The sequence below is a fragment of the Lontra canadensis genome, unplaced genomic scaffold, assembly GCF_010015895.1.
Source record: "Lontra canadensis isolate GAN:19392208 unplaced genomic scaffold, GSC_riverotter_1.0 scaffold9, whole genome shotgun sequence".
Lineage (NCBI taxonomy): Eukaryota > Metazoa > Chordata > Mammalia > Carnivora > Mustelidae > Lontra > Lontra canadensis.
This window is the reverse complement of record NW_022631003.1, coordinates 17,432,896-17,459,156: the sequence shown is the minus strand read 5'-3', so window position 1 is coordinate 17,459,156 and position 26,261 is coordinate 17,432,896. Positions and strand designations below refer to the sequence as shown.

General features: G+C 36.2%; 2 protein-coding genes across 3 annotated transcripts in view; one reads left to right on the top strand and one right to left on the bottom strand.

Annotated features, from left to right (window-relative positions):
* Nucleotides 1-25,869, top strand: part of LOC116866193 (C-type lectin domain family 2 member F-like) — a 41,515-nt gene extending 15,646 nt beyond the window's left edge. Inside the window, exons 4-8 of the mRNA XM_032854958.1 lie at nucleotides 17,048-17,229; nucleotides 17,752-17,844; nucleotides 21,929-22,116; nucleotides 22,932-23,038; nucleotides 25,145-25,869. Of these exons, the coding sequence (XP_032710849.1) occupies nucleotides 17,163-17,229; nucleotides 17,752-17,844; nucleotides 21,929-22,116; nucleotides 22,932-23,038; nucleotides 25,145-25,259 (570 nt within the window). The 5' untranslated portion in view covers nucleotides 17,048-17,162 and the 3' untranslated portion in view covers nucleotides 25,260-25,869. The remainder of the gene's footprint in view (nucleotides 1-17,047; nucleotides 17,230-17,751; nucleotides 17,845-21,928; nucleotides 22,117-22,931; nucleotides 23,039-25,144) is intronic.
* Nucleotides 63-9,499, bottom strand: CLEC12A (C-type lectin domain family 12 member A). Of its 2 annotated transcripts, XM_032854955.1 has the most exons (7): nucleotides 9,320-9,416; nucleotides 6,872-6,937; nucleotides 4,883-4,981; nucleotides 4,423-4,611; nucleotides 3,381-3,532; nucleotides 1,722-1,825; nucleotides 63-336 (listed from the first exon to the last, which is right to left on the bottom strand). In XM_032854955.1, the coding sequence occupies exons 1-7, from the start codon at nucleotides 9,408-9,410 to the stop codon at nucleotides 159-161; spliced, it is 879 nt and encodes a 292-aa protein (XP_032710846.1). In that variant the 5' UTR covers nucleotides 9,411-9,416; the 3' UTR covers nucleotides 63-158. The 2 variants fall into 2 exon arrangements, with proteins under 2 accessions (XP_032710846.1, XP_032710847.1); XM_032854956.1 differs by lacking the exon at nucleotides 6,872-6,937 and having other exon boundaries at nucleotides 9,320-9,499.
* Nucleotides 25,870-26,261: the final 392 nt, after the last annotated feature.

The following is a 26,261-nucleotide window of genomic DNA, read 5'->3' as shown; positions in this document are numbered from 1 at the left end:
TTCCACTCAGCAAACTAGGAGAAAGAAAGAAGAAAGAAATGTACAGAGTTTGGAGACAGAGATTTAGTCTCACAGCTTCTTTATTGCTTTTGTGTGACCTGCAAGACGTATGTTCCCTAAAGTTGCCTGAATCACAGGATAATAGAGAAATACCTGCACTAACTATATTTTCCATCTGGTATTTCACTCAGTAGTGTGCTCTTAACCTCCACTGGATTAGCCAGCTTCTCGCATATAAACTTCATTCTGGAAGTACAGTCTTCATAGTAAACATATTGTGCATCTATATACCCACAAAACATCCTATCATTTACATCATTTCTCCTTTGTGTAAGCCTGAAAGAGAAAATAAAGAATTACAATTAGCAAGTCAAACATTTCAAACACATCCACAGGAAAAAACTGCTTTTCCAATATATCATTGCTTCTAGGTCTGCATTATCTAAAATAAATTTTAATTATTATTGGGACTATCGAGAGTGTCCAAGTTACTTATATTTATCAACAAATATGCAGTAGTAAACACTGCCTTACTTCAGTCTGCCTTTTCCACTATTTTACATCTGGACTATTTGCTTGCCTTTACTCCCAGATGTATAACTTCCCTTCCCCAATAGTTAATATGATTTAGAATAATGCAGTTCTATTAATTCTCCAGTCTGGCTCCTGTAGCAAATCTTTGACACTATCTCTTCAAATATTTTTTGTAATCACCCAAGCTTGGAATTAACCTAATATATGACACTTTTAGTTCAACATAATCTCCAAGTAACATTTCCTTCTAACCATTTTTCAAAGATTTTATTCTGACATTCTGAATAATTACCAGCCCCTAAAATAAGATTACTAAGCAGGGACTAGGCATCAAAGACAAACTTATAAATTGAAAATATTATCTTTTGGGAAAAATGTAGTATTAAATATTTGGGTCCCTAAATAATGATCATTAATAAATAAATAACTTTATCAATTAAATTTTGAAAAGTGAGATTTCCTATTTGAAGTGGCATCATACAAACGTCATTGATCACAACACCTTTCGAGAAACAAATCCCAGAATAACATTAAGAATAAAAACAAAAAGAAATACATATATGATAATATATTATGCACATATATAATGTATTATATATACATATATTATATATTTTTATTTTTTAATTATTTCAAATATATACTGTGTTTTCTATTCCACTATAGATTACCTTCCCATTAGCCATAATTACAAATAAACACGTAGAAATTCTACCTTTTCAAAACAAGATTCCATCTGTACTCTCCATGATGTGACCACACTACCCTTACTTCTAGTCCCTTCACTCCAGATGAGATCTTTAAAATATACCTCCTTTTGTCCTCCATTTGTATACATATTATCCCCTGTTCTGTCCCATCATTTTTAACTGAAAATACAAAGCTGCCTTGTCTTTTGGACCCATATTCTTATATTTACTATTTCTGTCTGAAGGAAAATGCAAACAAAACAAAACAATCAAAACTTGTATTTGCTTCTCGCCCACAGTGGAGAGTGTGCAGGAATCCCAGGGTTTAGATTTAGTGGTAGTTTTTTGCATTATTAAACATTAAAGAAGCCTGATAGAAAAGAGTTATTTAAGGATGCAATTTCAATTGAAGCTAGTTTTAATTGTAATCAATACTGTCCCAGGGAAAACACCTTTACTCAAACCAACCAGAAAAATTCAGTAAGAATAAAGACTTACCAGTTGGAGGAGATAATTGTCTCATCCAGGTTTTGGTAATCTTGATATTCTCCGATAGATAATCCCAGCCAGTATCTACGTAATTTCTTGGATTTTATAAATTTCTACAAGAAATAGAGATGTTTAAAAAAATTGTCTCCCCCGCAAAATAATAGCTATCTCCCATTTCTGTACATTACTTCACAACATAATTTCTTACAAATTACTGTTTTAAGGTAACATTTCTGACATTACACTATTTTTGATGCCATTAGAAAAAAATCAAAATGAAGTGCTCCTTATTGTAAGATTTCCTCCAACAGTTATTTATCAGATACTGTTTCACAAGTAAAACTATCTACCAAACCATGCATTTCTTTAACTTAGGGGCAGTGAAGGTCACAAACTTCAAGATTCAAGTATCCAGCAGTAGTCAGTCTAGGAGCAAAACAGGTGGTTAATCACTACATACACAAGTTAATTGAAACCGAAAAAGTAGGAGAAAAATGTAGCAAAGTCTGATGAGAAGTGGTTATAGAATAGAGATCCAGTCCAAAATTTTATAGGCAACATAAGCTGTTTTTCCCTCATAATCCAGACATTTTTTTGAGTAAATAACTAAGAATGGATCAGTTGACAATGATGAGAGGAGGAAGAAACTATGGTTAGATTTTCCCTGTAACTATAAAGGAGGAACCAGATTCTTACAGTAAGGAAGCTGACACTTTTGTGAAAATGAATTTTTTCCTTAAATAATATGGGAATACTATTTGAGAGACCAGAAATGCAGAGGAATAAGTAAAATATAGAGATACTACTTAAATATTAGAAAAAATAAAATAAATAAATACATATAAACATAAATAAATCTTCCAGAGAACTCATTTTCCTGGGACCCAGGGAGTCAGTATAATATGTCTGCTTGACGCTTGCCTTTGACATCCCATCTTAATTCTACCTTTTTATACATATTTTATCTAACCTATGTTTTTATTCTAGTATATGTTGGCTTTTTCTGTTAGTTAAAAAAAGACAAAATGATAGAAACAAAGAATCTTCTCCTATCTAGATTTTATAGAATTGGTAACCTTCAGGAATGATTTCCAGATCTCCTGCTTTTAGATAAATTCTCAGAAATTGTGTTCTGAGAGTTGATCCTAAAGTTCCAGTCTGGAAATGCTCACAGACCTAAAGATTCTGGCTACCCCATGTCTACACACCTGCCCAACTGCTGAGATTCCACTGACGTTAAGTACCTAAGCTAACATTCTATTCTATTTTATTTTTTTTTTTAAAGATTCTATTTATTTATTTATTTGACAGGCAGAGATCACAAGTAGGCAGAGAAGCAGGCAGAGAGAGAGGAAGGGAAGCAGGCTCTCTGCAGAGCAGAGGGCCCGATGCGGGGCTCGATCCCAGGACTCTGGGATCATGACCTGAGCCGAAGGCAGAGGCTTTAACCCACTGAGCCACCCAGGCGCCCCTAAGCTAACATTTTAGATGACACCTTGGCTAATCTACACGGTATGGTAAATATACTAAGTTTCAATCACCTCATACCCTAACTTAAGCCCGTGTCGGGATTAGTACAAATCTTCCCCAACATGCCTCATTCCTCTCTATTCTATGATGGGAAAAGTGACTTCCTTCTTCATAGGCAGAAGATCCATGGGACCTTACCAACACACTTTTGTTCTTAATCGTCAGCAGGCTGGCATTTTGAGCAGAACAGAACATGACACTCTTTTGCCATGTTTCATAATGGTCACTTAGTGTATAACAGCTGTCCTCATGCCACATCCATGCCTTTGGACAAGGTTTACATTTGTGCTCTGGAAGAAAAACATAGTTTCATTTGGTTTGTGTTGATAATCCTCATTATTCTTATTATTTCCAAAGTCCTCTATAATAAGTTAACCAAATTTACTTCTCTTTCTTCTTCTTACATGAAAGGTGAAGAAAATGCATCCTGTATTCCTGGTCCCTAGATACCACCACAATATGTCCAAAACATAATCTGAACAACACATTCTGAATTAAACATCCGGTGTATTGCAGTGTGTTTTCTTACCTCAGGAGTCGTAAATAATGATTAACTAACTTCTTTCTCTATTTTTTTTTTCATTTTTTGTACTACTACATGGCAATAAAGGCTAATCACGAAAACATTGTTTGGTAAGAATCTACCCCTCAAACCTACATCAACCTTGCCTTCTCCAACTACAGTGTTTCTGGCTGCCTGATGTTGAATATTTGGGAGAGTCCTCAAGAGCACAAAGAATATATTTTAGTTATAATAGCTATAGAAACTGTTAGAGATAATTCAAAAGCCAATTCTTCCTCATTCCATAGGCAAGGCTTAACTATTTCTTTTCTATGGACTCTCCTCAAACATTGACTGAAATGTAGGATAAGGTCACCTATAAAGATGAGACCTATCTTCTCTTCTTATCCTTTAAAAAGTGTATAAAGAGGTGCCCTCTCCTCTCCTCCCTAACTTCTATTAACCTCAGTTCCCAATATAACAGTAGTAGATGTCAGATTAGAGAAACTTCTAACTGCACAGAAATATCAGTGAGTCCTCTGTCAACTACATTTAATTCCTGTCTCCAAATAATGGCATCCTGGGGGGAGGTTGCCAGCTATTGATGAATGAGTCTCAAGTAACTCCTAAGTTTTGTTCATTGTCTAATAAATAGCTTGAAGAGGAATATAAGATTACCTGGTTCTCTTTTATACAGCTCATGACATAATTTGGTGGCTATTTCCTGCAGTGTGATCGACAGGTCCCTGATCATTTTGGAACTATTCTTGTTATGTATCAGTTGCAGAGAAACATTTTTCTGAAGTTCTTCTTTGAAATTTTGCATTTTATTCAATTTTCCTGTTTCTATCTTCAAAGTTGTGTAAACTCCAAATAAAAAAAATAAAAAAATTTAATTCCTCAACCCAACCATTATCTCTTTTCTGCTGAACTAGTATTACAAACATTAAAAGTTTTGGGAAGCAATCCCTTCACAGAAGGGAGGAAAACAAATTACCGTGTTTATCCAGTTATCAATACCTTTTGAGTTATATAACCCATAATCATTCCAAGGCTTCAATTCAAAAATAAACTTTCTTGTAAAATTCATGTAGTTCTAGGTGTTTTTCCTTTCAGTCCAAACATGGGTAATACATACATATGCTTCCTAAGACTCCTAGTCCAACCAGCAGCAGAAGACATAGAAGAGTCAGAGCCAAGACTTTCTGACGCCATCCATGGGAAGGAGCAGGTGGTGCTGTGGAAAGCAAAATAAGCAGGCAGGCCTGGAAGTGGTATACATCTTAATTTCATTCATTCATTCATTCATTCAGCCTTTATTTCTTTTCTAACGTGTCTCTGGTAAAGGAATGTGTTTTGCTAGAAACTCAAGGACATTTTAAAAATGTCTTTTTAAAGAATAAGTAAAAAACACTTTGTTAGCTGTTTTACATGCAAACTGGTTCTCATAGGAGAGGTTGTTAACTGGTAGGCTGAGTCAAGACACAAAGAGGCAAAAAAGGGCTTTGAAAAGAATTGAGAAAACCTATCAATCTGGATATGACATATCTTTTCTGTACAAATTGGGGAAACGAGTAGCTGGCAGCTAATAAAGAGGTCGATCAAAGTATCCCTTCCTTCAGTGGACAATTGAGAGTGCCAAAGAAAATAATTTCATTACTTATGCCCTTCCCCACAAATCCTGAGAGTTTGGTTGTGGAATATAAATTATAGGGTGTCTTTTGTAATGTTTTCATGTGTCCTCCCAGCAGCCAGAAACATAGGCCAGATCAGTATCATTTCCTCATCAGGATTTCTTCATATTTTTAGCAACAAATTTCTGTTGGACTTTTTTTTTTTTTTTTTTTTTTTTTTGCTAAACACTAAATCCCCAAAACAGATCATTTCCCTATTTAAAAAAAAAGAATTATAAACTTTATATTATAAATTAATCATTATTAAATCAGTATCTGATTTTAATTATCATCATCTGTATATATGGATACTAGCTATTTAAAAGAACATAATTCAGGAAAAATGTGATAACCAATTATACTTCTGATCTGTGTCCTACATCTCTTAGCTGGTGATGTAACATTGTGAAATATGTAGAGAATTGAAAGTAAAATGTAAAACAACTTTTTAGACTTTGAACAATGGCTAATAGTGAAAGAACTATATAGTCAAGATCTTATCTAAGGTTAGAGGTATGACTTCAAGTTCTATCTTCTGAAGAATTATGTTCTCATTTATTTATGTATTCAATTAGACAAAAGTTATCTGCTCAGTACCTTCTATATCCTAGGCATTATTTTGGGTGCTCACAATACAACACACAAGTGAGCAAGATATACAAGTTCCTGCTCTCATAGAAAATACATTTTAATTGTGAGAGAAAAAAATGGATAGATCATAGATAGAGATAAATAGTATCTATCTATAAGTAGATAGATGATAGAGATCTTAAATTGTGCTATGGTGTGCACAGATTCAAAACAGTTATATTATAGAGAACAAGTAGTTCTGATCTTATAGCCAATGCAAATGAGCCTGCAAAACCAGTGGGAAGAACATTATAAGCAGCAAGATTGTCTAGTTCAAAGGACTTCATTTGGGAAAGATCTTTACCTGTTTGAAAAACAGAAAAAAATTCAGAGGTTAAGAACTGTGGCCAAGATGAGAAATGATGTTTGAGGAGGTCAAAAAGAAGGCAGGAGACAGATTATTGACAGGCTTTATTAAGCCAGAGTGAGGGGATTGGAGTTCTTTGAGAAACCACCGGGTTTAACGAAGACAGGAAAATAATTGAGCTGTTTTGTTTTTTGTTTTTTTGGTTTGTTTTGGAAAGATCACTATTACTGCATAGGGACAATGCATTAATTGTAGGGCTGCAATGTTGGAAGTAGGAAGAATAGCAAGAAAACTATTGTAGTATGCCATGCAAGAGAGAACAGCAGTTTGCTTTACTAGGACTAGAGAATACAAAGAAATTAGAATCTACAGTACAAATTTATGAAATATTTATGAGAGATCTTTTACTTGATAGATGTAGAGGATTTAAATATATACACTTGTAGGCAGTATAACATAGTGATTTAAAAAAAAAGAAGAAGAAGAAGAAGGCATGCCATGCCTAGGGCTAGTATGCCTGGGCTTGAATGCTGGATCTGCTTATCACTTGAGACTTTGGACAAGTCACTTGACCTCTCTGTGTCTTAGTTTTTGCATTGGTTAAAAAAGAAAGCCATAAAATATCAGAGAGTAAGTGAATTAATATTGGTAATACAATTAGAACAGTGCTGGCATATAGCAAACTCCTGGTGATTGTATTAAATATGTATCTATTTTTATATTTAATGAGATGAGGATGATTGGGGAAAGGAAAGAGTTTTAGAGGAAAAATTTTTAAAAAATACAAAACTTGGGGTGCCTGGGTGGCTCAATGGGTTAAGGCCTCTGCCTTTGGCTCAGGTCATGATCCCAGGGTCCTGGGATCGAGCCCCACATCAGGCTCTCTGCTCAGCAAGAAGCCTGCTTCCCCCCTCTCTCTGCCTGCCTCTCTGCTGACTTGTGATCTCTGTCTGTCAAATAAATAAATAAAATTTTAAAAAAATTTAAAAAATACAAATACAAAACTTTCAGGCACAGTGTGGTTTTGAATGTTATAGTTTCCAATATTTCTTTACCTCTTTTCTTCCTTTAGTCCCCTAGGTGTTTTTTCATTTAACTTAACCTCAAAGAAAGAAAGAAAGAAAGAAAGAAAGAAAGAAAGAAAGAAAAAAAGAAAAAGAGAAATTTGGAAGCAATATATGCTTGACTTGGTAGAATACTAAATGATATTTTTAAAAGTTCTCTTTGTCTCTCTGTCTCTGTTTCACATACACATACACACACACTACATTTCTTTCTTTCTTTACTTTTCTCCTTCCTTCCTTCCTTCCTCCCTCCTGCCCTCTCGCTCTCTCCCTCTCCCTTTCTCTCTCTCTCCTATTCTTTGTTTCCTATACCTAGGCTCAACATATGTGAATTATGGTGGGTGTATGTATCTAAGTATTTTGTAGCCTCCAATAAACATTAATATTTTCCTTTTCTAAATAATGAGAAACATTAATGCCATCATATGATTGCAAGAATCATTTTAAAATAAAGTATCAGACTATTAAGTTCTCCTTGACAGTTCAACCAAAGCAATCACTTCTTAAATGCCATATTTAAGATGAGTAAATTTAGTTCAAACTATATCTCATACCTAAGGAAACTAAATTAATTAAAGATTTATTAAAAAGAGCTGTATCCCCATTCAACCATAATATTCTCTAAGCTATTATTTTCTAATCATTCAAACAGTGAATAGACCTAACAGCAAGCTAAAGAGAAGTGACATAACGTGATTTTATGAATTTATTTATGAATAAATAATATGTCTAAGAATATAGTAAAATTTTCATTCACAAAATTTCCATTTATAGGACTGAATATTATTATCTCACTCTTTATCTCTAGTGATAGTTTAATATGAAAATAAAATTCCTTCTGTTTAGTTTTAAGTTCATATTCTTCCACTTAGTCATATGTGCCTACAGAGGTTAGTATCTTTCTCTCTGCTTAGAATCCTTCTCTGAATAAAATTTGATTTGTTTGATAGTAATGGTCAAATTGGTCAAATTGAGCGGCTTAAAAGAACTTTAATTCCTTCTAATATCTGTTTCTGAAAAATATTTTCAAACTTATTTATTACTGCATTCTTTTTGATATCCTTTTATTTTTATTTGTGGTACCCAGAACTGAAAATATGATCAATTTTAAATATTAAATACATACCTACTAGACTAAATGTATAAACAAAAAATGATTACTGAAATCCTGACCAATTAAAAAAATTATTGGTATATTTCTCATCTTCATCTATTTTTAATTTAAGCCTCACAAAATAATCATTAAATATGTTGGCCTTTTCCAAAATGGCACAGGCAGCATACACTGAATTATGGCTGTAATCTCATAATAAAACGGGCCTTCTTATCTCCACTTTCTAGGTGAGAGCCCAGAGACTTCAAAAGGTCAAATGATCTATTTAAATGTCCTGTACACATCCGATGGACTCCAAACCCTCTCCTCCATAATTCTGGCAGGTCAATAGAGAGTCTTTTCCAATCCACACTCATGTATGTAACACTCAAGCATAGCATGTACTCACTGAAGTCACTGTTGCTCTCCTGCAAAATGAAGATGCCCATTTCTACCTCATAAGGCAGGAAGAATAGTATTTTTCACATAGCAGGAAAGATCTCTTGTTTTACTATTAGATACATTAGCTGGGAGTGGCTAGCATTTTCTTATAAAAAAAAAAAGAACGTACAAAATCATGATTTTCCTGGACAACATGTACTCCCTTGTTTTATGGGGGAAAAATGTTACATAATCCAGTAAAATCAAACTATCATCCCAACCTAATTATCTTGACTATGATATTAAAACAGAAACATTGTAAAAGATCAAGTGTTCAATGCACCACCAACACCTTTAAATTTCTTTTTTTTTTTTTAGTAAAAACTGGAGGTTCAAACTACAACACATCCAAAGTTCAAAATCTTACCTTTTATCCCAACTCCATCAAACTCATGGATATTTTCCTTTTTACTGGAGTCCTGAAATTTTAGATCTGCATAAGTAATTTCTTCAGACATTGATGGCTATGAAAAAAGAAAGCCCAACAAACTATTAAAAAAAATAAGATGAAGGTGAACTAACAGAGTTGAATATAAACAGGAATTGTAATTTTACACATCTGTTTACAAACCAAAGCTGAAATTTGTAAGCTTTAACTTCTCTTTTCAGTGTCCCAATCCTGTCTGTATACAGAGGAGCTGCAGCCTATCACAGGCCTCAGAAAAGTACAGACATGGCTGCAAGACTGAAAGTCTTTCTTCCTCTTATCTCTCTTCCTTTTTTCTCATTTCTCTATAACTCCCAATGAGAGGAAGTTTTAAAAATTGTTTTGGTTAGTGCCAGGCAAGGGGACACAGATCCCTAACAACACATGTGCAACTATAACACAGAATTTGTTGGAGAATCACCTTCAAGCAGAGAAAGACGAGAAGGACACCATCCCCACACACTCACTTTTCCACAATAGTGGTCTGGCATAAATGTTCTGTATGTGTCATGGCAAAGGTCCTGGCAGAGTGGATTTGCCTTTGCTGGGAGACTGTATGTACGCAAAGCACTCATAGAGAGAGACAGAGGATAAGGCCCACTCTGTAACTCTGTTAGTTAGAGGTAAGTTAACCTAAGAGGAGTTAGGGAGCATCTAGTTTCTTTAGCAGCAAGAAATGCAGTAAGGGATCTGGGGCCCAGAAACCACACCAGGAAGTATGCACACTGATGGCCGAGGTGGGTATACCAAAGGCCCTAGAAATTGCTTTGTAGTCCAGGAAAGCTGAAATAAGTCTTGCTGTCTCTCTAGACTGCCTCAATCTTTTTAAGCCAGCTCCCAGCTAAAGTATACCAAAAAGGTCATTCAAGACAGGATCTTATAAAGTCCACTCAGCATTCTCAGGAGGCCAGGATCTGTGCATTTACTAATCAAGGGTACAAAGTGAAGATGGGTGCTTGGGAATCATTGTTTTTGAGTAAGTTCCTTCCTAATTCTTATTAGTAAATCTTATATATTCAGTCACATAATTGAAGAGTTGAAAGACTGCAGTGACAGTGGCATACTCAAGTTCAAAAAGGGACCCACAGTCAGAATCAAGAGAAAAAACAAGCATATACATTAAAAGGGGAGTTTGAAAAGGATAAAATAAAGGGACAATTTATACGACGTGGATAGGCTCAAAGGAATATATATACTCAAAGATACAGATGTAGTGAAAAGAAGGGGCTTGCACCCCAATGTTCATAGCAGCAATGTTCACAATAGCCAAACTGTAGAGGAAGCCAAGATGACCTTCAACACAGGAATGGATAAAGAAGATGTGGTCTATATATACACTAGAATATTTCTCAGCCATCAGAAAGGATGAATACTCACCATTGGCATCAACATGACTGGAATGGGAGGGGCTTATGTTGAGTGAAACAAGTCAAGCAGAGAAAGATAATTACCATATGGTTTCACTCATATGTGGAACATAAGAAATAGTGTGGAGTACCACAGGGGAAGGAAGGGAAAACTGAATGGGATGAAATTGGAGAGGGAGACCAACCATGAGAGACTCTGGACTCTGGGAAACAAACTGAAGGTTACAGAAGGGAGGGGGTGAGGGGATGGGGTAACAAGATGATGGGTATTAAGAACAACATGTGTGGTAATGAGCGCTGGGTGTTACATGTAACTAATGAATCATTGAACACTACACACCAACTTAGTGTGGTTGTGTATTATTTCATTACATGAGCTCTCATTCATTCATTACATGAGATCTCATGTATAATACGTTCATTACATGAACTCTCATGTATAATACGCAAAATAGCTACTTCTGCTAGGGTCTCGTCAATCCAGTCCAATCTGAATTCTTTTCCATTTAACAAAACAGCAAAAAGGATCTCGCAAAAAGGATTGTATTTTCACTATATCCATTGACTATTTCTTATATATTATTGGAACTTACCAGTAAGTGAGTAGTTTATCTGGCACAACATTTGGTAGGGGATAGCAACATGAATGGAGAAGCAATAACAGTTCCTTAGCTTTCCTTCCTTAGAAGTATTTGAAGTCAATGGCTATTCCTTCTTCTTTTTTTTTTTAAAGATTTTTATTTATTTATTTGAGAGAGAGAGAGAAAGAGAATGAGCTGTGGCGAGGGGCAGAGAGAGAGAACAAGACCCTCTGAGCAGGGAGTCTCCTGCGGGGCTCCATCCCAGGACCCTGGGATCATGATCTGAGCCTAATGCAGATCCTTAACCAACTGAGCCACCCAAGCGCCCCTACCCCTTCCTTTGTAAACACTTTTATTTCTCAGATTTCATCTTTGTCTCACTTAATCCTCAATTAAACTATTCTTAATTTCAGTTATTATTTATTTCAGTTCCAGAGTTTTCATTTGGCTCTTGAATTGCTTCCATGTTGCTGAAATTCTTTATACTTTTTTTCTCTTTACTTGAACACACTGACCACTTTTGTTTCAAATTTCCTATCCAATACCATCAGTATCTGAAAGCACTTGCGGCTCAGTTTTTGTTTGTTTGTTTTAATTTGGCTTGTCAGTTGTTGTTTTGCCATTTAGTCTTTTTTTTTTTTTCCAGGATGCCTCATTATTTTTGATCAAATGCCAGACATTGTATGGCAAAACAGTTGAGATTACAAATGATATCCTTAAAATGATTTTTGTTTGTTTTCCTGGCAGACAGGTATAATAAAAGAAGTAAGCCTCAATCAGTTGGAGTCTTTCAAGTTTCATTTTTTTTTTTAATAAATTTTGTTCAAGCTTTATACCAATCTTTTTGTAGGAGGCTTCATGTGATACTGGCCACAGTTCTATACCAGAACTAGAGATCTCCCAGCTGTTCATCATATAAAACCTACTGAGCATATGTATAAGAGCTGATGGCCAAGCAGTACATCTACACTGGTTTTTCTGAAACAACAAATATGAGGAACAGTATCATAGATGCAGAAGCAATAGCAGTTGCTGAGTTTTCCCTCTCAGCTGTCCCACTACAGGGTAATGCACAGGAATTGAGTAGCTCTGAGTGTAGACTCTAGGTAAGAGATTCTTTTTTTTTTTTTTAAGATTTATTTATTTATTTGAGAGAGAGACAGAGAGAGCATGCACAAGGGAGGTGCAGAGGGAGAGGGAGAGAATCTCAAGCAGACTCATTCCTGAGCATGGGGCCAGACCTGGGGTTCAAGGCAGGTCCAGGTGGGCTCCAGGCAGGGCTCAGTCCCAGGACCCCCAAGATCACAACCTGAATAGAAGCCATATGTTTAACCCACTAAGCCACCCAGGCTTCCCTCCAGGTAGGACATTCTGATGCTGCTCAGGGGGTATTTTATGTGCATGGCTGGGGAATGAGAAGCTTCTTTGCTGGCATTGTAAAGCGCTATATTCTAAGCATTTTGGTCATGATGTTGTAACACAGGGAAATCTTACTTTACCCCTATGCTGCTGCCTCAGTATTTTCACCACAGAAACCACCAGCCCACTCTTACACCTATAACCATAAAATGTGTCAGAACCTGTCATGTGAGTCCTCACTTGGGCATGTTATCCAAATTGACTATCCTAAGTGTTCAGCTATAGCTAGTTACATTGGAGACTTACAAGGGCTAACCCTCTAGCAAATCCGTATTGGATAAGTTAATCCTCTCCTTTTGTTCTAGTCTTGACTCTAAACTGTGGCTGACAGATTTTCCACAGCAGCTGAGCGAACACTTCAACCTGCAAAGGCTGTGAGGTTGGATCACTAGAACAACAACCACTGGAGAGACAGACTCAGTTTCACTTAGCATGTAGAAAATGGGGAAAATACGTCACTTCTGCTGTTATTAATCTGCAAATTCATAACTTCTCTGAAACTCCTCAGAGATCTGAGGTCATGTGGCAGCTGACTAAGCTAACATCTAAGGAAAGAGACAGGGCTTGCTTACTTGGGGTAAATATGCAACTCATGTAAACTATTATAAAGAATTAGGGTAGGGGTGCCTGGGTGGCTCAGAGGGTTAAAGCCTCTGCCTTTGGTTCAGGTCATGATCTCAGGGTCCTGGGATCGAGCCCCACATCGGGCTCTCTGCTCAGCAGGGAGCCTGCTTCCCTTCCTCTCTCTCTGCCTGTCTCTCTGCCTACTTGTGATCTCTCTGTCAAATAAATAAATAAAACCTTAAAAAAAAAAAGAATTAGGGTAAAGCTTTTAACAAGTTGCTAAAGGTAGATTGTGGGTTTATATGACAGCATAGGACCCCTGATTGCTGCAGACACAGCAATCACATGCTCCTGCAGACATGTTACAGATGTCACTGGATCCTGAAAGTTTGAAAGTTTGAAAGTGATGAAGGATTGGGGGAGATGAACAAAAGTCACTGTGCAGAGGACATGAATTCCCTTATGTCCTTAGACATAAGGAGAAAAAGTCTCCCTCTCAGGCCACTGGTGGACTCATTACAGCTGGAAATGAAACAGAGATGTTTCTATACTCCTGGGGGGAAGACTGGAAAGCATACTGAAAAAGTGTAAATACTTTCACACTGATTGCCAGACGTGGTCTGCTAAAGGAAACTGATTATTCACAGTAGCGGCTTGCTTGACACACATCCTGTCTCACTTCATGAACGTTTCTTTGCTGTTTCTTTCACCTTCCAAATAAACAGCCTGCACTAGATTCTTTAGGTCTCATGTTGTCTTTTTCCATTTTCCCTTTCTTTAGTCCTTTCTGCCCTTGAAAGAGCATCAATCTATCTTTCCTTTGTTGCATATTCCTCTCCTAGTCTCAGCCTCTTGGCTACCTAAGAGTTCCCAGACAGGCGTAAGCAGGGATCAAGCAAAACCCCAAACCAAGCCCTGGAGCACTTACTGATTTAAAAGATAAGAAAAAGTGTTCTGACCTAAGTAGGGTTTTCAGACAAAATGCAAGATCTCTAGTTAAATATAAATTTGGATTAAAAATGGTTTCTTTTCAGGGTAAGTATGCCTCAGGCAATGGTTTTTGTTGTTGTTGTTGTCTTTGCAATATTTGTTGTTGATCTGAAATTCAAATTTGACTGGGAATTCTATATTTTAATTTGCTAAATCTGGTCACCCTACAAGCCCAAGGAGTGGATTGGCTAGAAAAATGGAGACAAATACGTATAGGTAGCAAAAATTCTTTCAGTGAGAAGGAAGGTTTATCCTGACCACCCACTCAGAAGTATGTTCTCACCAGCCCTCTGCACACATATCAGTTGACCTACCCACTCATTCCTCAGTCCCATGTGTTTTGATCAGATTTAATCAAGTATTTGGGTGCCCAACTAATATTTTTCAAATGACTGAAAGACCTCAGGGAAGAACCCATAAGAAGGGGTCAGAGGATGGGGAACCAGATGGATCTGGTGTTTTGTAAAGACTGTAGCCCTGTAAGTACCCACAGAACTTAACTTTCTTTCTTTTTTTTTTTTTAAATTTATTTATTTGACAGACAGAGATCACAAGTAGGCACAGAGGCAGTCAGAGAGAGAGGGGGATGCGGGTTCCCTGCTGAGCAGAAAGCCCAATGCGAGACTTAATCCCAGGACCCTGGGATCAGGACCTGAGCCGAAGTGGAGTCATACAGTGTTTTTTGTTTTGTTTTGTTTTTTTTGACTGGTTTATTTCACTTAGCATTATGTCATCAAGATCCATCCATATCATCAGAATTTTCTGCCTTTTTAAAACTGAGGAATATTCAATTGTAGGTATAGGTCACATTTTCTTCATTCATTCATCAGTGGATCTTTGGGAAGCTTTCACCTCTTGGCTATTGTCAATAGTGTTGTTATGAACATGAGGTTTGTAAGTATCTCTTCAAAATCCTGCATTGGATTCTATGAGAGTATATACCCAGAAATAGAATTATGATCATACAACAATTCAATGTTCAATTTTTTGAAGAGCCACCGTAGTGTATTCCACAGCAGCTGCACCATTTTACATTCCCACCAATCCTTAGCATAATGTCTACATTGTAGCAATGAATCCTCAATGTACCCTAATCATCAGATTGAGCAGACACAAATAAGCATGGGTAAGAAATACACACACACACACACACACACACACACTCCATCATGGGAACTCTACCTCCATTATCTCACCTAAACCCAATTACCTCTCAAAGATCTCATCTTCTCGGGTGCCTGAGGGGCTCAGTGGGTTAAAGCTCTGCCTTTGGCTCAGGTCATGATCTCAGGGTCCTGGAATTGAGCCCCACATGGGGCTCTCTGCTCAGCAGGGAGCCTGCTTCCCCCTCCCTCTCTCTCTGCCTGCCTCTCTGCCTACTTGTGATCTCTGTATATCAAATAAATAAAATCTTAAAAAAAAAAAACTCATCTTCTCATACCATCACATTGGGCATTTCAACATATGAATTTTGTAAGGACACAGATAGCCCATAACATATGTGTACATGATGTATGTTTATGTATATGTGTGTATGTATTTTTAATTTCATATATACTTTTGCAAGAGAATTTGTATTTGTTGGGGTGATTGTGCATTATTTCTATGGTCTGATGGCACAAATTTCATTTGCCCTGATTTAATTAATTAATTAAATGACACCATGCTCCAGCTATATGTCTCAAATTTTAGTTTTACAGTATACTTATGCATATTTATAATATACCTACAGTATTACTTAATTGTATAAAGTACAAACTTCTCTGCTAGATTTTCGGCCTACAAGTCACTATGTATAAAACAGATATGTATTATGATCAATGACCAGTCATGTCATCTACTTGTAAGTCTGTCAATGATTGATTCGTGTGCATCTGTCTTTAGTTAGCACGTAGACAATTAAGTGTAAAGTTACGTTACCTCTTCACCTCACAGTGATAAATTTACATGATATTTTACAAAAATAAGTAATCAATAGAGGGAACTGTTCAATAATGATTAAATGCAGCAAAGAAATAAAAAGTGGTAATGCTGAAAGTCAAAGTCAAATAGAAAATGGGCAAATAGAGGAGCCCCTGGATGGCTCAGATGGTTAAGAACCTGCCTTCTGCTTAGGTCATGATCTCAGGGACCTGTGATGGAGCCCCACATTGGGCTCCTAGCTCAGCAGGTAGTCTGCTTCTGCCCCTACTTCTATTCCTCTCTCTGCCTCTCCCCTTGCTCATGCTGTCTCTGTCTTTGTGTCTCTCTCTCTCAAATGAATAAATAAAATCTTTAAAAGACAGAGAGAAAATAGACAAGTAGAAAGAAATAGCTGATCATGAATATATTGATATTTCCACTTTTGGAGAAACTCTAGATATGCAGCGAGAGGAATTTTGAAGGCAACCATCAACAAAAATAAGGGATAGAGTTGTGATGAAAAGGATGGAGATGTCCCAGAGAAGTTATAACTACGAATAATTTTTACATAAAAGGGATTCTGAGGTGTTTCATGACATTCCAAATGCAAAATAAATAAGTAAATAAATAAATAAAATGCTGAAAGCCCAATCAAACTTAGAAGTATGAAAGTTTAGGAAAGCTTTTATGCTTTCCTTATACTCTCTTCTTTCTTTATACTAGCTCCATGTTTCAGGTTACACAGGAAGGTATGAGCCTCTCTGTGCTCAGCTTTGAGGAGTTGGCAGGTGGGAGGTAAGGAACCAATCAGAGACTGAATTCTTGGAGTTCTTTCTGTGGTCCAGCCAATCCTAGGCTGCTGAGCCCACACCCCTGGAACAAGGGTAGCGGTTAGTGCTGCCTGGAAACCATTACCGTTCCAGCTTCATAACAGAAGGGCCTTGTCTATGAGCTTTGGAGATGGAGAGCGAAGGGATTGAGAATAGGGATGGGATGGAGGTTGTCGAGCAGAAGGTCAAGAGACCAGGTAATGGGGGGGCCACAGAGATTGTCCTTGGGTACAGAAACTGAGCCTCCCGCGATTATCTTAGCATCCTTTCTTGATCCCAATTTGTGTACTCAGCACTTTTGTTTTTAATTGTCCATAATCTGCCCTAAATAAAAGCGGTATTCCTCAATAAAACCAAGACTACAAAGAAATGATGGATCCACTCCTCTCCACCAGATTTTTCCCCCTCGGAAGAGGCAGCAATAAAAAAGTCCCAGGATGAAGTTTGGTTTTCTATTCTGGACCCAAGGCAAGAAAACTGAGTAGGTAAAACAGTTGTCAGAAATGGCACTAAAAAGTGGAGCCAAAGCACTTTTGAACTCTGGCTGCTGAGAAGTTAGCTCTGAGTACCCTTTCTCATGTTCCCAATATTAATTGCTGTGTTGTGAAGAGTAGCACCTATAGAAGATAGAGAAATAGGTAAATCTTACTTGAGTTTTCTGTTTGCTTGTTGTTTGTTTTTTTCTCTAGAATATAAACAATGACATGCATCTTCCTTAGGTGTAGTAACGAAGAAAATGCTAGTCATGTCAAGTATGCTATGTGGAGGCATCGCTTTTCTTCTTTGGGCAATGTTAGGATTTCCTAGAAAATGTGAGTAACCAATTTCTGTTAAAAATACGTTAATTGTATTATCATTACTTCAGTCTCATATCAATGACTAGCCTGTTCTTCCCTAACACAGAATAATTAGAATCAGAAAGCATTCTCCCAGCCAGAGCACCTAATTGCTTTTTAAAGCTTGTCACTTGATTTGCCTTCTAGAAAGATTAATCTTTTTTTTAAAGCTTATTTATTAAATTTATTATTATTTATTAAAGTAATTTCTACACCCAATGTGGGGCTCAAACTCACAACCTTGAGATTAAGAGTCGCATGCTTTACCAACTGAGCCAGCCAGGTGCCCCATAGAAAGATTCTTCTTTTAATACCTATTGAACTTTGGGCATAGTATTAGATGATGATGCTACCAAAATGAAAACAAAGCGGGGGGGGGGGGGGGGATTTTGGCCTGAAAGGAATTAATCTTTGATGGAAGAAACAAATAGTAACAATAAAATAATTGCTAAATAGAAGTATGTTCAGTTTGAAGAGGAAGAGGAGATTATAAGTCTGCTTTTGGTAGTCAAGCAAAACTTTGTGAAGGGAAAGGTGTTTGTGCTGAACCTTAAGTTCAAGTAGGCATTTATGAGAGTGCCTTAGATGAAAGAAAGAATGAGAGTGTCAGAGAATTATGCCAGGTGTAAATGTGATAGAGTTAAAAAGAAGTGGGGTGGGGACTAGCAATTGGATTACTGTTCCTTAGTGCATTAACTCTCTTACTCCCATAGATGATTACGTTATACTTTTCCCCTTTTCTTCAGAATGCTTCAGTCTCAGGTCTATATTTGCTTTCAATTTTACCTCATAAACTATAACAAACTTACTAAAAAACTTCCAAATACTCTCGTGACCACCCCTACTTGCTTACCTCTATCCCTACCTGTAATACACTCTGTCTAGAATCCTGGTACTGTAGATAGAGTTTTCATGTTCTACTTCAGTTTCTATAGCCTCTCACCTGGTCAATTATGTGACTATAATAATGTTTCTCTCTCTCTCCTACATTATAGTTTTTCCATAGTCAGCTGAAACATCCCCATCAGTAGTACATTATGGTAATATCTCTCTTACCTTAAAAAAAAATTGATTAGCCCTCACTCTTTCTTCACTATCAATTTCTTTTTTCTTCCGTTACAGCAAACTCCTAGAAAAATATTTTTTTGCTAAGTTTTTCTAATTTCTGTCTTCCTATTTTTTGTCAATCTACTCTGATCAGGCTCCACTTCCTTTTTCTTCTACAGAATTTTTCTTTCAAGTTCATTGGCAACTTCTGTGTTGCTAAATTTAGTCCTTTCTCAGTTTTCATCTTACTTGACCTCTTTGCAGTATTCAGCAATCTCTCTTCCTGGAAATAATTTCTTCATTTGGCTTCCAAGATACCATTCTCCCATGATTTGCTTTCTACCTAACTTGTTGGTTCTTCCAGCTTTCCTTTGCTTATTCTTTCTTTTCTCCCTGATGTCTTAACTTTGGGGTGCCCTGGGGCTCAGTCCCTGGGCAGGTCCCTTCTTTACCTACCCTTGCACCCTTGGCAATCTGAACCTTACTTGCAACTTTGTCACACTTACAATGAACTCCAAGTACATGTCTCCAATATGTGTCTCTTAACTGGATTCCAAATTTGTAACCCATTTAGGGGACTGTCTAATAAACTTCTCAAGCATAACATTGTCCAAGCTGAAATCTTATTCTGGCTTTCTCTCATAACCCCTTCTTATCTGTGGTCTATCTTATTTCAGGAAACAGCAACTTTGTCTTTCCAATTTTTAAACCAACCTTATAGTCATATTTGACACTTTTTCCTGCCTCATACCCATATTCCCCACATAATCAGCAAATTCTTCCTGGTCTTTCAAAATATAAATAGGATCTGTGTACTTTTCACCACTTCTACTGTTACCACCCTCTACCTAGCCAACATCCTCTTTTCTAAATGTTCTTCCCTCTTCTACCCTTTACCTCTTAGGGCAAGGTTGTCCAGTGAAAAAAATGAGCCACAAATATCATTTATATTTTAGATGGCACACTGAAAAATTAAAAAAAAAAATACAATGAAAACAGTTTTCATTGTATTTTTTGTTTAACCCAGTGTGAAAAAGAAAATAAAATGGAGTCATTTACATCAAAGTGTTTTAAAATGTATCCAGGAGGCCATTAAGGAGGTAAGCCTTATGCGTATCCTCCAAAACTTTCGAACCAGGCCAAACCCCAAATATTCCAAGGGTTCTGCAAGACCTCCTGGAATTTGCTACACTAATGAAAGCCTTAGCCACCAATTATGCTTACCCAAGATTAGTTTTCTGCTATCAGCACCGATCAAAATTCTTTGTAATACATAATATATACAAACCTTCCTTTTTTTTTCTTTTAAAACTCCTGACTTTTGCTCCCTAGAAGGATGCTATTTGGATTGCCACTCAAATCTATAAACACTGAATTGCAATTCTTTGATTTAAAAAATGCTCTTGCTTAGCTCTTGCCTCCTGAAAATTTTAGGTTAATATCAGTATAGTCAATATATTATCATTTCACCATCTATCAATTTATTACTAATGATATTTTTAAAACTTTTGTACTAAGTTTTTAATATTCACTGTGTATCTTATAGGATATTTGGAGTTGATTTAGCCATATTTCAAATATCGATAGCAATGTGTAGCTAGTGGCTACCATACTGGACAGTACACTTCTAGAATACATTTAAAAAATTTTTCAAAAACAAATCAGATCTGTTTAAAATGCTGCTATGGTTATTCATTCATTTGGAGTAATGCCAAAATCTTGCCAATGGTCTACAAGGCTCTATTGGATCTAGTCATCCAGTCACCAGTTACATCTGTGATCTCATCTCCTCCCACTTGTCCCTTCACTCAGTCTTCTTCAGTCATACAGGCATCCTCACTATTTTGTGAACAAGCCAGGCCTTCACCTTGGTCTTTTGTACTGTTTCTTCTCTTTGTTAAGGGAGATCTTCCCAGATATACGCATATTCCTCACTAGTTCACCACCCTCAAGTTTTGATAAAATCACCCTCTGGTTGATCCTATCCTGGCTACTGTATTAAAATTGTAAGACTTTCTACCAATAACCCTAATCCCCCTTAATGACAAACTATAAAATTTAGTACACAAGCAAGTCCCATAAAAGCAAAGATTTTTTTGGTATCTTATGTACACTGTTGTATTTCTAGACCTACAGAAATGTCTGGCACATGATAGAAGCTCAAGTGGTAGTTGTCAAATGAATGAATGAATGAATGAATAAATGATAAAAGTTGGTTTTCTGGTAACCCAAATTCTGAACCAAATACTTGATTTTTTACTAACTTGTACAAACTGTTACTGTATAAACTTTACTAACTATACTGCTGGTTTCTTGTATAATTTGAAGATTTTCTCATTCATAGGCTTGACTATGAACTAGTCATTTATTTCAACTGTGAAGAGGTGTCCTTTTGGTGAGCTTTTGTTTTCTCAGGGCTATACCTTAATAAGTAACTTCATCTGTCTAGTTTCAGTAAGTTGGAAAGTAAAAAGTGGATAGCAGAATGGTAGTAAATTCCAAACTTTTTTTCCTTGAATTATTTTGTGTTTAAAAACAAATGAACAACTTCAACTTCTGGGGAAAATCTGTTCTTGAAAGACAATCTAGTCTCAATTAAGCCAGCAATAGGAAGCCAACCCTCTGAGGTTATGGATACAGATAGTTGGTTTATTTACAGTGAGACATGTCCCAGGCACCTTAGTAAATTATAGGAAAGGAAATGGGTAAATAGAGAAAATGCCAATAATATTTAAAAAAATGGGAGGAAACTGGCTAGAGAAGATTTTTTGTTTATTGGTCTACTGTTGCTATATTAAATAACGCATACACCTGCGTTTTTCAGTCTTGATTTCTTTCATGCTATGTTCTTAATTTTTTTTCTGAGTTGACATTTGAAGTTCAATCATTTGAATTGAATATGGAAGTAAAATACATTTTCTCAATATGAAATATATCTTTTATACTGAAGGTAAGACTCTTCCTTTCTCTTAAACTTTCTTCATTTTTTTTTCTACCACTGTGTTAATTTTAGTTAAAAATCCAAGGATATTTAAAGACAATACATGCTCTGAAGATGAAACTATATGTCCACAAGGCTGGAGCCAAATCAATAATAATTGCTTCTTTCAATCTGAACATGAAAAAACTTGGATAGATGGCCAAGCAAACTGCATAGCCTATCGTGGATCTCTCGCCATATTCAACTCCAAGAATGAAGTGGTTAGATTTCTCCTTTGCAATATACATCACATCTAATTTATTGAGTAGCTATTATATGACAGGTATCCTTCTAGGGTATGATATATCAGCCAACAAAACAAAGATCTTTGCCTTTCTGGAGCTTATATCCAGAGGAAGAGACAGGGAATGAAAAATAATCAAAACGAATGTGTAAATTGTATAGTATATTAGAAGTTAGTAAATTTTGATAAACATATATATGATTTATGTATATAACATACGTGTGTATGATATGAAATAGATATGAATAAGTGATATTCTCAGTGTTCTAAGTGGGAAGGTTGCATGTAAGATAGTCTTACTGAGATGATACTGAGCAAAACTATTGGGTGGAAAAGACTTAGAGAAATATCTGGGGAATCAGCTTCCCAAGAAGAAGAAACATCTAGAACATGGACCTCATGGTAGGTATATGCCTGGAATATTCAAGGAACAGAAAAGAAAATCAGCCAATGTGCCTAGAATGAGGAAGTGAGTGAAAGATATGGGTGATTAGGGTCTTGGAGGCTATAGTAAATACTTTGGTTTTCCTCCAAGTAAAATAGGGAAGTACTGCAGAACTATGAACTAAAGTGAGACACAATTTGACTTAAGTTAAAAAAAAAATCATTATCATTGCTGTGATGAGCTAATGGGTGGCAAATCTAAAAGTAGAGTGCCATGTTACAAGGTTATTGCAATAACCCTAGCAAGACATAATGAGCCCAAGGAATGACCATAGCACTGGAGGTAGTGAGAATGAGAAAACTCATTCTCAAATCTTTAATGAAACAGCACCCCGTGTTTCATTAAAGGAATCTTTGATGCCCTATCTGGAACCTTCTTCATATTGGATTGGACTAAAGAAGCCAAATGCAAGCGCACCCTGGGTGTGGGCAAATGGAGATGCATTCGACAATTGGTAAGATTTAATAACATTTATTATAAAATATGCTAAGCAAGGTAAGGAATCTAAGCCTATAATCAGCTACCCTTATAGTTTCCTCCACATTATCTCCCCAAAAGACCATCAATGTATGTAGATGCCAAAGAGAACCTTCAAACAAATATATAGTCCTTAGTGAGGTTTTGGCATCAAATATCAACATCTACTTCTATATGGTAAATTAGAATGTATATACTACATGTGTACCACAAGTGTTCTTTTAATCTAAGACTATATAAAAATCTAACTAGCTTGATCCTTGCTTCTTTCCAGTTGGGGTTTTGTCTCTATCTGTTTGTTTATTGTTGTTTTGGACTGTCATTGCTAGGGAGTCTGAGAGAGTGTACTCAAGTCTACATACCACACACACTGGTGAACTGAAATGGAAGGGAATGAGTGAGAAAGAAAAAATGCATGCTCTAGGCGATCTTTATTTAAAATTTTCGAACTTTTCGAACTTCTCAATGTTTCCTAGCTTGAAGAACTGATTATACCTCTCAACTCCGTTTTCGTTTTTGAAACATTTGATTTTTTTCCAACTTCAGAGAGGAGAAAGGAAAAGAAAGAATATTGAGTTCCCTGTAAAGGGAACCCCTAGTTATAATTTATTTAGCATCTAATTCTGTGCTAGATATTATATGAGGGGTGACCCAACAAAGAAATAGCAGGACTTTCTAAAAGTAAACTTCTATTATTGTATTTATATCCAATTTGGGGTGAAAATACACAATGATTTGAGGATAATAATATAGACAACTCTGAAAAATGTAAGAAAACTATGACATAAATTAAAATTTCTATCAAACCTAATATAATGATATTTTCTTTAGAGAAAATATTGGCAGTTTAATATGATATTATATATTATATATAGTCCTACTTAAAAATAAAAAATGAGAAAGAAGTAAAAACTAGAAGTTGGTTAAAGATGGTGTATTAGTTTGCTAAGGCTGCTGTAGCAAATATCACAGACTAGACAGTGTGAACAACAGTTCTAGAGACTAGAAATCCCAGATCAAGATGTCAGGAGAGTTGATTTCTTCTGAGGCCTCTCTCTTTGGCTTGTAAATGGTCATCTTCTCCCTCTGTGTCTTCACATGTTCTTCCCTCTGTGCAAATGCTTATCTTGTTCAAATATTTTCTCATGAGGACACCACAAATATTGGATTAGGGCTCTAAAGATCTCTCTTTAACTTAATCACCTCTTCAAACACTTCATCTCTTAATATGGTTATATTCTGAGCTACTAGGGGTTAGATCTTAAACATCTGAATTTGGGGGGGACATAAGTAAGCCCATTGCAGTTAGCATTAGGGTAGGCACAGAAATGGACACGTATTTTGGAAACAGGATAAATTCTGAATATATCCTAAAAGCTGGGAAAGTGCACACTAGTGCCACAAAGTTTCCCCAAAATGAGGTGCTAAAACATTTTAATTGCCATATAACCAGAAATCCATCATAACTCAACATTCTCTTTTTCTCATTTTGAATTTTCAATTGTGTATGTTTTATGTGACCTAAAAGAAGAATTTAGAAAACCCTTCCTAGGTATTTTATTTGTGATTATTTACATGTTTCACAGTTCATCAGGTGAATACCTATTTCACTATTACTATGCTAATAGTTTCAAAATACGGTTGAGGGAACATCTACTTCAGCCTTTTGACCAGTTTTGTAAATGTATGCAGGGGTGTGGGAATCAGTGAAATTTCAGTTATACTTTACCTGTATATGATCTTTAAATGGTTCACTATATTTACTTTTGTTCTTTTGTATAAAAGGAAGGATCTAATCCTTCCCAAAGTGATTTTCAATGTTTACTCCACTGTAAAACGGCATCAAGTTCCAGGATTCTTTGTTGTTACTGCAGTGAAGTTCCTTGGTGTTAGTTTCTTTCCACACCACCATCCCGAAGTGAAGTTTGGAAGCTGGAGAGGAGAGAAACAGTTCATTTCACTCCTTCTACTCCTTTTTAGTTGCAAATTTTGAAACATGGTCACCAAAGTTACATATTTTAGTCTGTACGTAGTTATTTTTCATGCAGTTCGATAAATAATTAACCTCCTTATTTTGTTCCAGGTTTAATATTGAAGGAAGTGGAACGTGTGCCTTCATGTTTAAGAATGGCATAAGCAGTGCCAGTTGCAATGACGCAATAAAATATGTATGCAGCAGAGAATCCTTTTGTCCTTAGACAAAGGGTCCTTCATAATAAAGTAAATAAAATAATTAAAGAAAGACTATCCTTTTATGTGTTATAAATTCATATGAATACATTTTCCTTCCCATCAAACATATGCTTTAAGTTGCTTGATAAAATTTTAAATGACTTCTATCTTCATTTAAATAACTTATCTAAGAAGTCAAGAAACTAAACTGAATTTTTACATGATGTCGCTTCGCCACATAAATTGGTGTGTCTAAGCCTGGGGGTATAACAGTGGTCTTGTTCACAACTGATTCAACAACATGCCTCAGCGGAACAGACTGGAGGGTAAAGAGGAAGGAGTGAAAGATTCCTCTGTCGGAAATTCAATTTAATTTGCCTACAAGAGATGAGAGATGAAGCATGAAGTGAGCACTGCGTGTTCCACTCAGCCTCCAGTGGTATGTAGCCCATTGAGAATTTGGAAAGAAGGCCATGGGACAAGTACTCAGATTAATTAGGATTTTTTACTTTGTATTACCGTCAAAGACCAAATCCCCTGAAAATACATTTATACAATCTTTCACAGTTTCCTAGATCTTTATTCAAGCTACTAAGGTGAAGAATTACATTACATGGATTTGTTGTTGCTGAAATCACTGAATCAGACTTTGGGATGTAAGTCATGGTGAGCAGAACATAACTATTGAGAGAAGGAGCAGAATGTGAGGAAAGAAGCCCGGTAACTTGAAGAAATGATGGGGTTTCTCTGGTCTTTCACTAAAGCTGAGGGATTTAGATCCCAAATCACATTTGAATAGGAATCTAAGGGACCAAGGGTGAGGGTCAACATCTAGTTTTCATTAAAAATCTGTGCACATTTTAGTACTTAATGTTTCAGTCTATATTTTCTTTTTATATTTACAAACACAATAATTCTCTCTTGAGAATATTTCATCTCAATTTTTCTTAAATAATGAGCAAATAGAAGATTATTTTAGGCTTTGCTAAACTACTTGATTGCTCCTGTTGGACTTGGGACAAAAAAAG

Coding starts and splice junctions, on each gene's coding strand:
- CLEC12A (XM_032854955.1), bottom strand. CDS start 9,410: ATGTCTGAAGAAATTACTTATGCAGATCTAAAATTTCAGGACTCCAGT. Junction 6,938..9,319: donor TGATGGAGTTGGGATAAAAG/GTAAGATTTTGA, acceptor GCAAAAACTAAG/ACACAGAGAGGTCAAGTGAC. Junction 3,533..4,422: donor GCTGTATAAAAGAGAACCAG/GTAATCTTATAT, acceptor TTTTTCTTCCAG/AGCACAAATGTAAACCTTGT.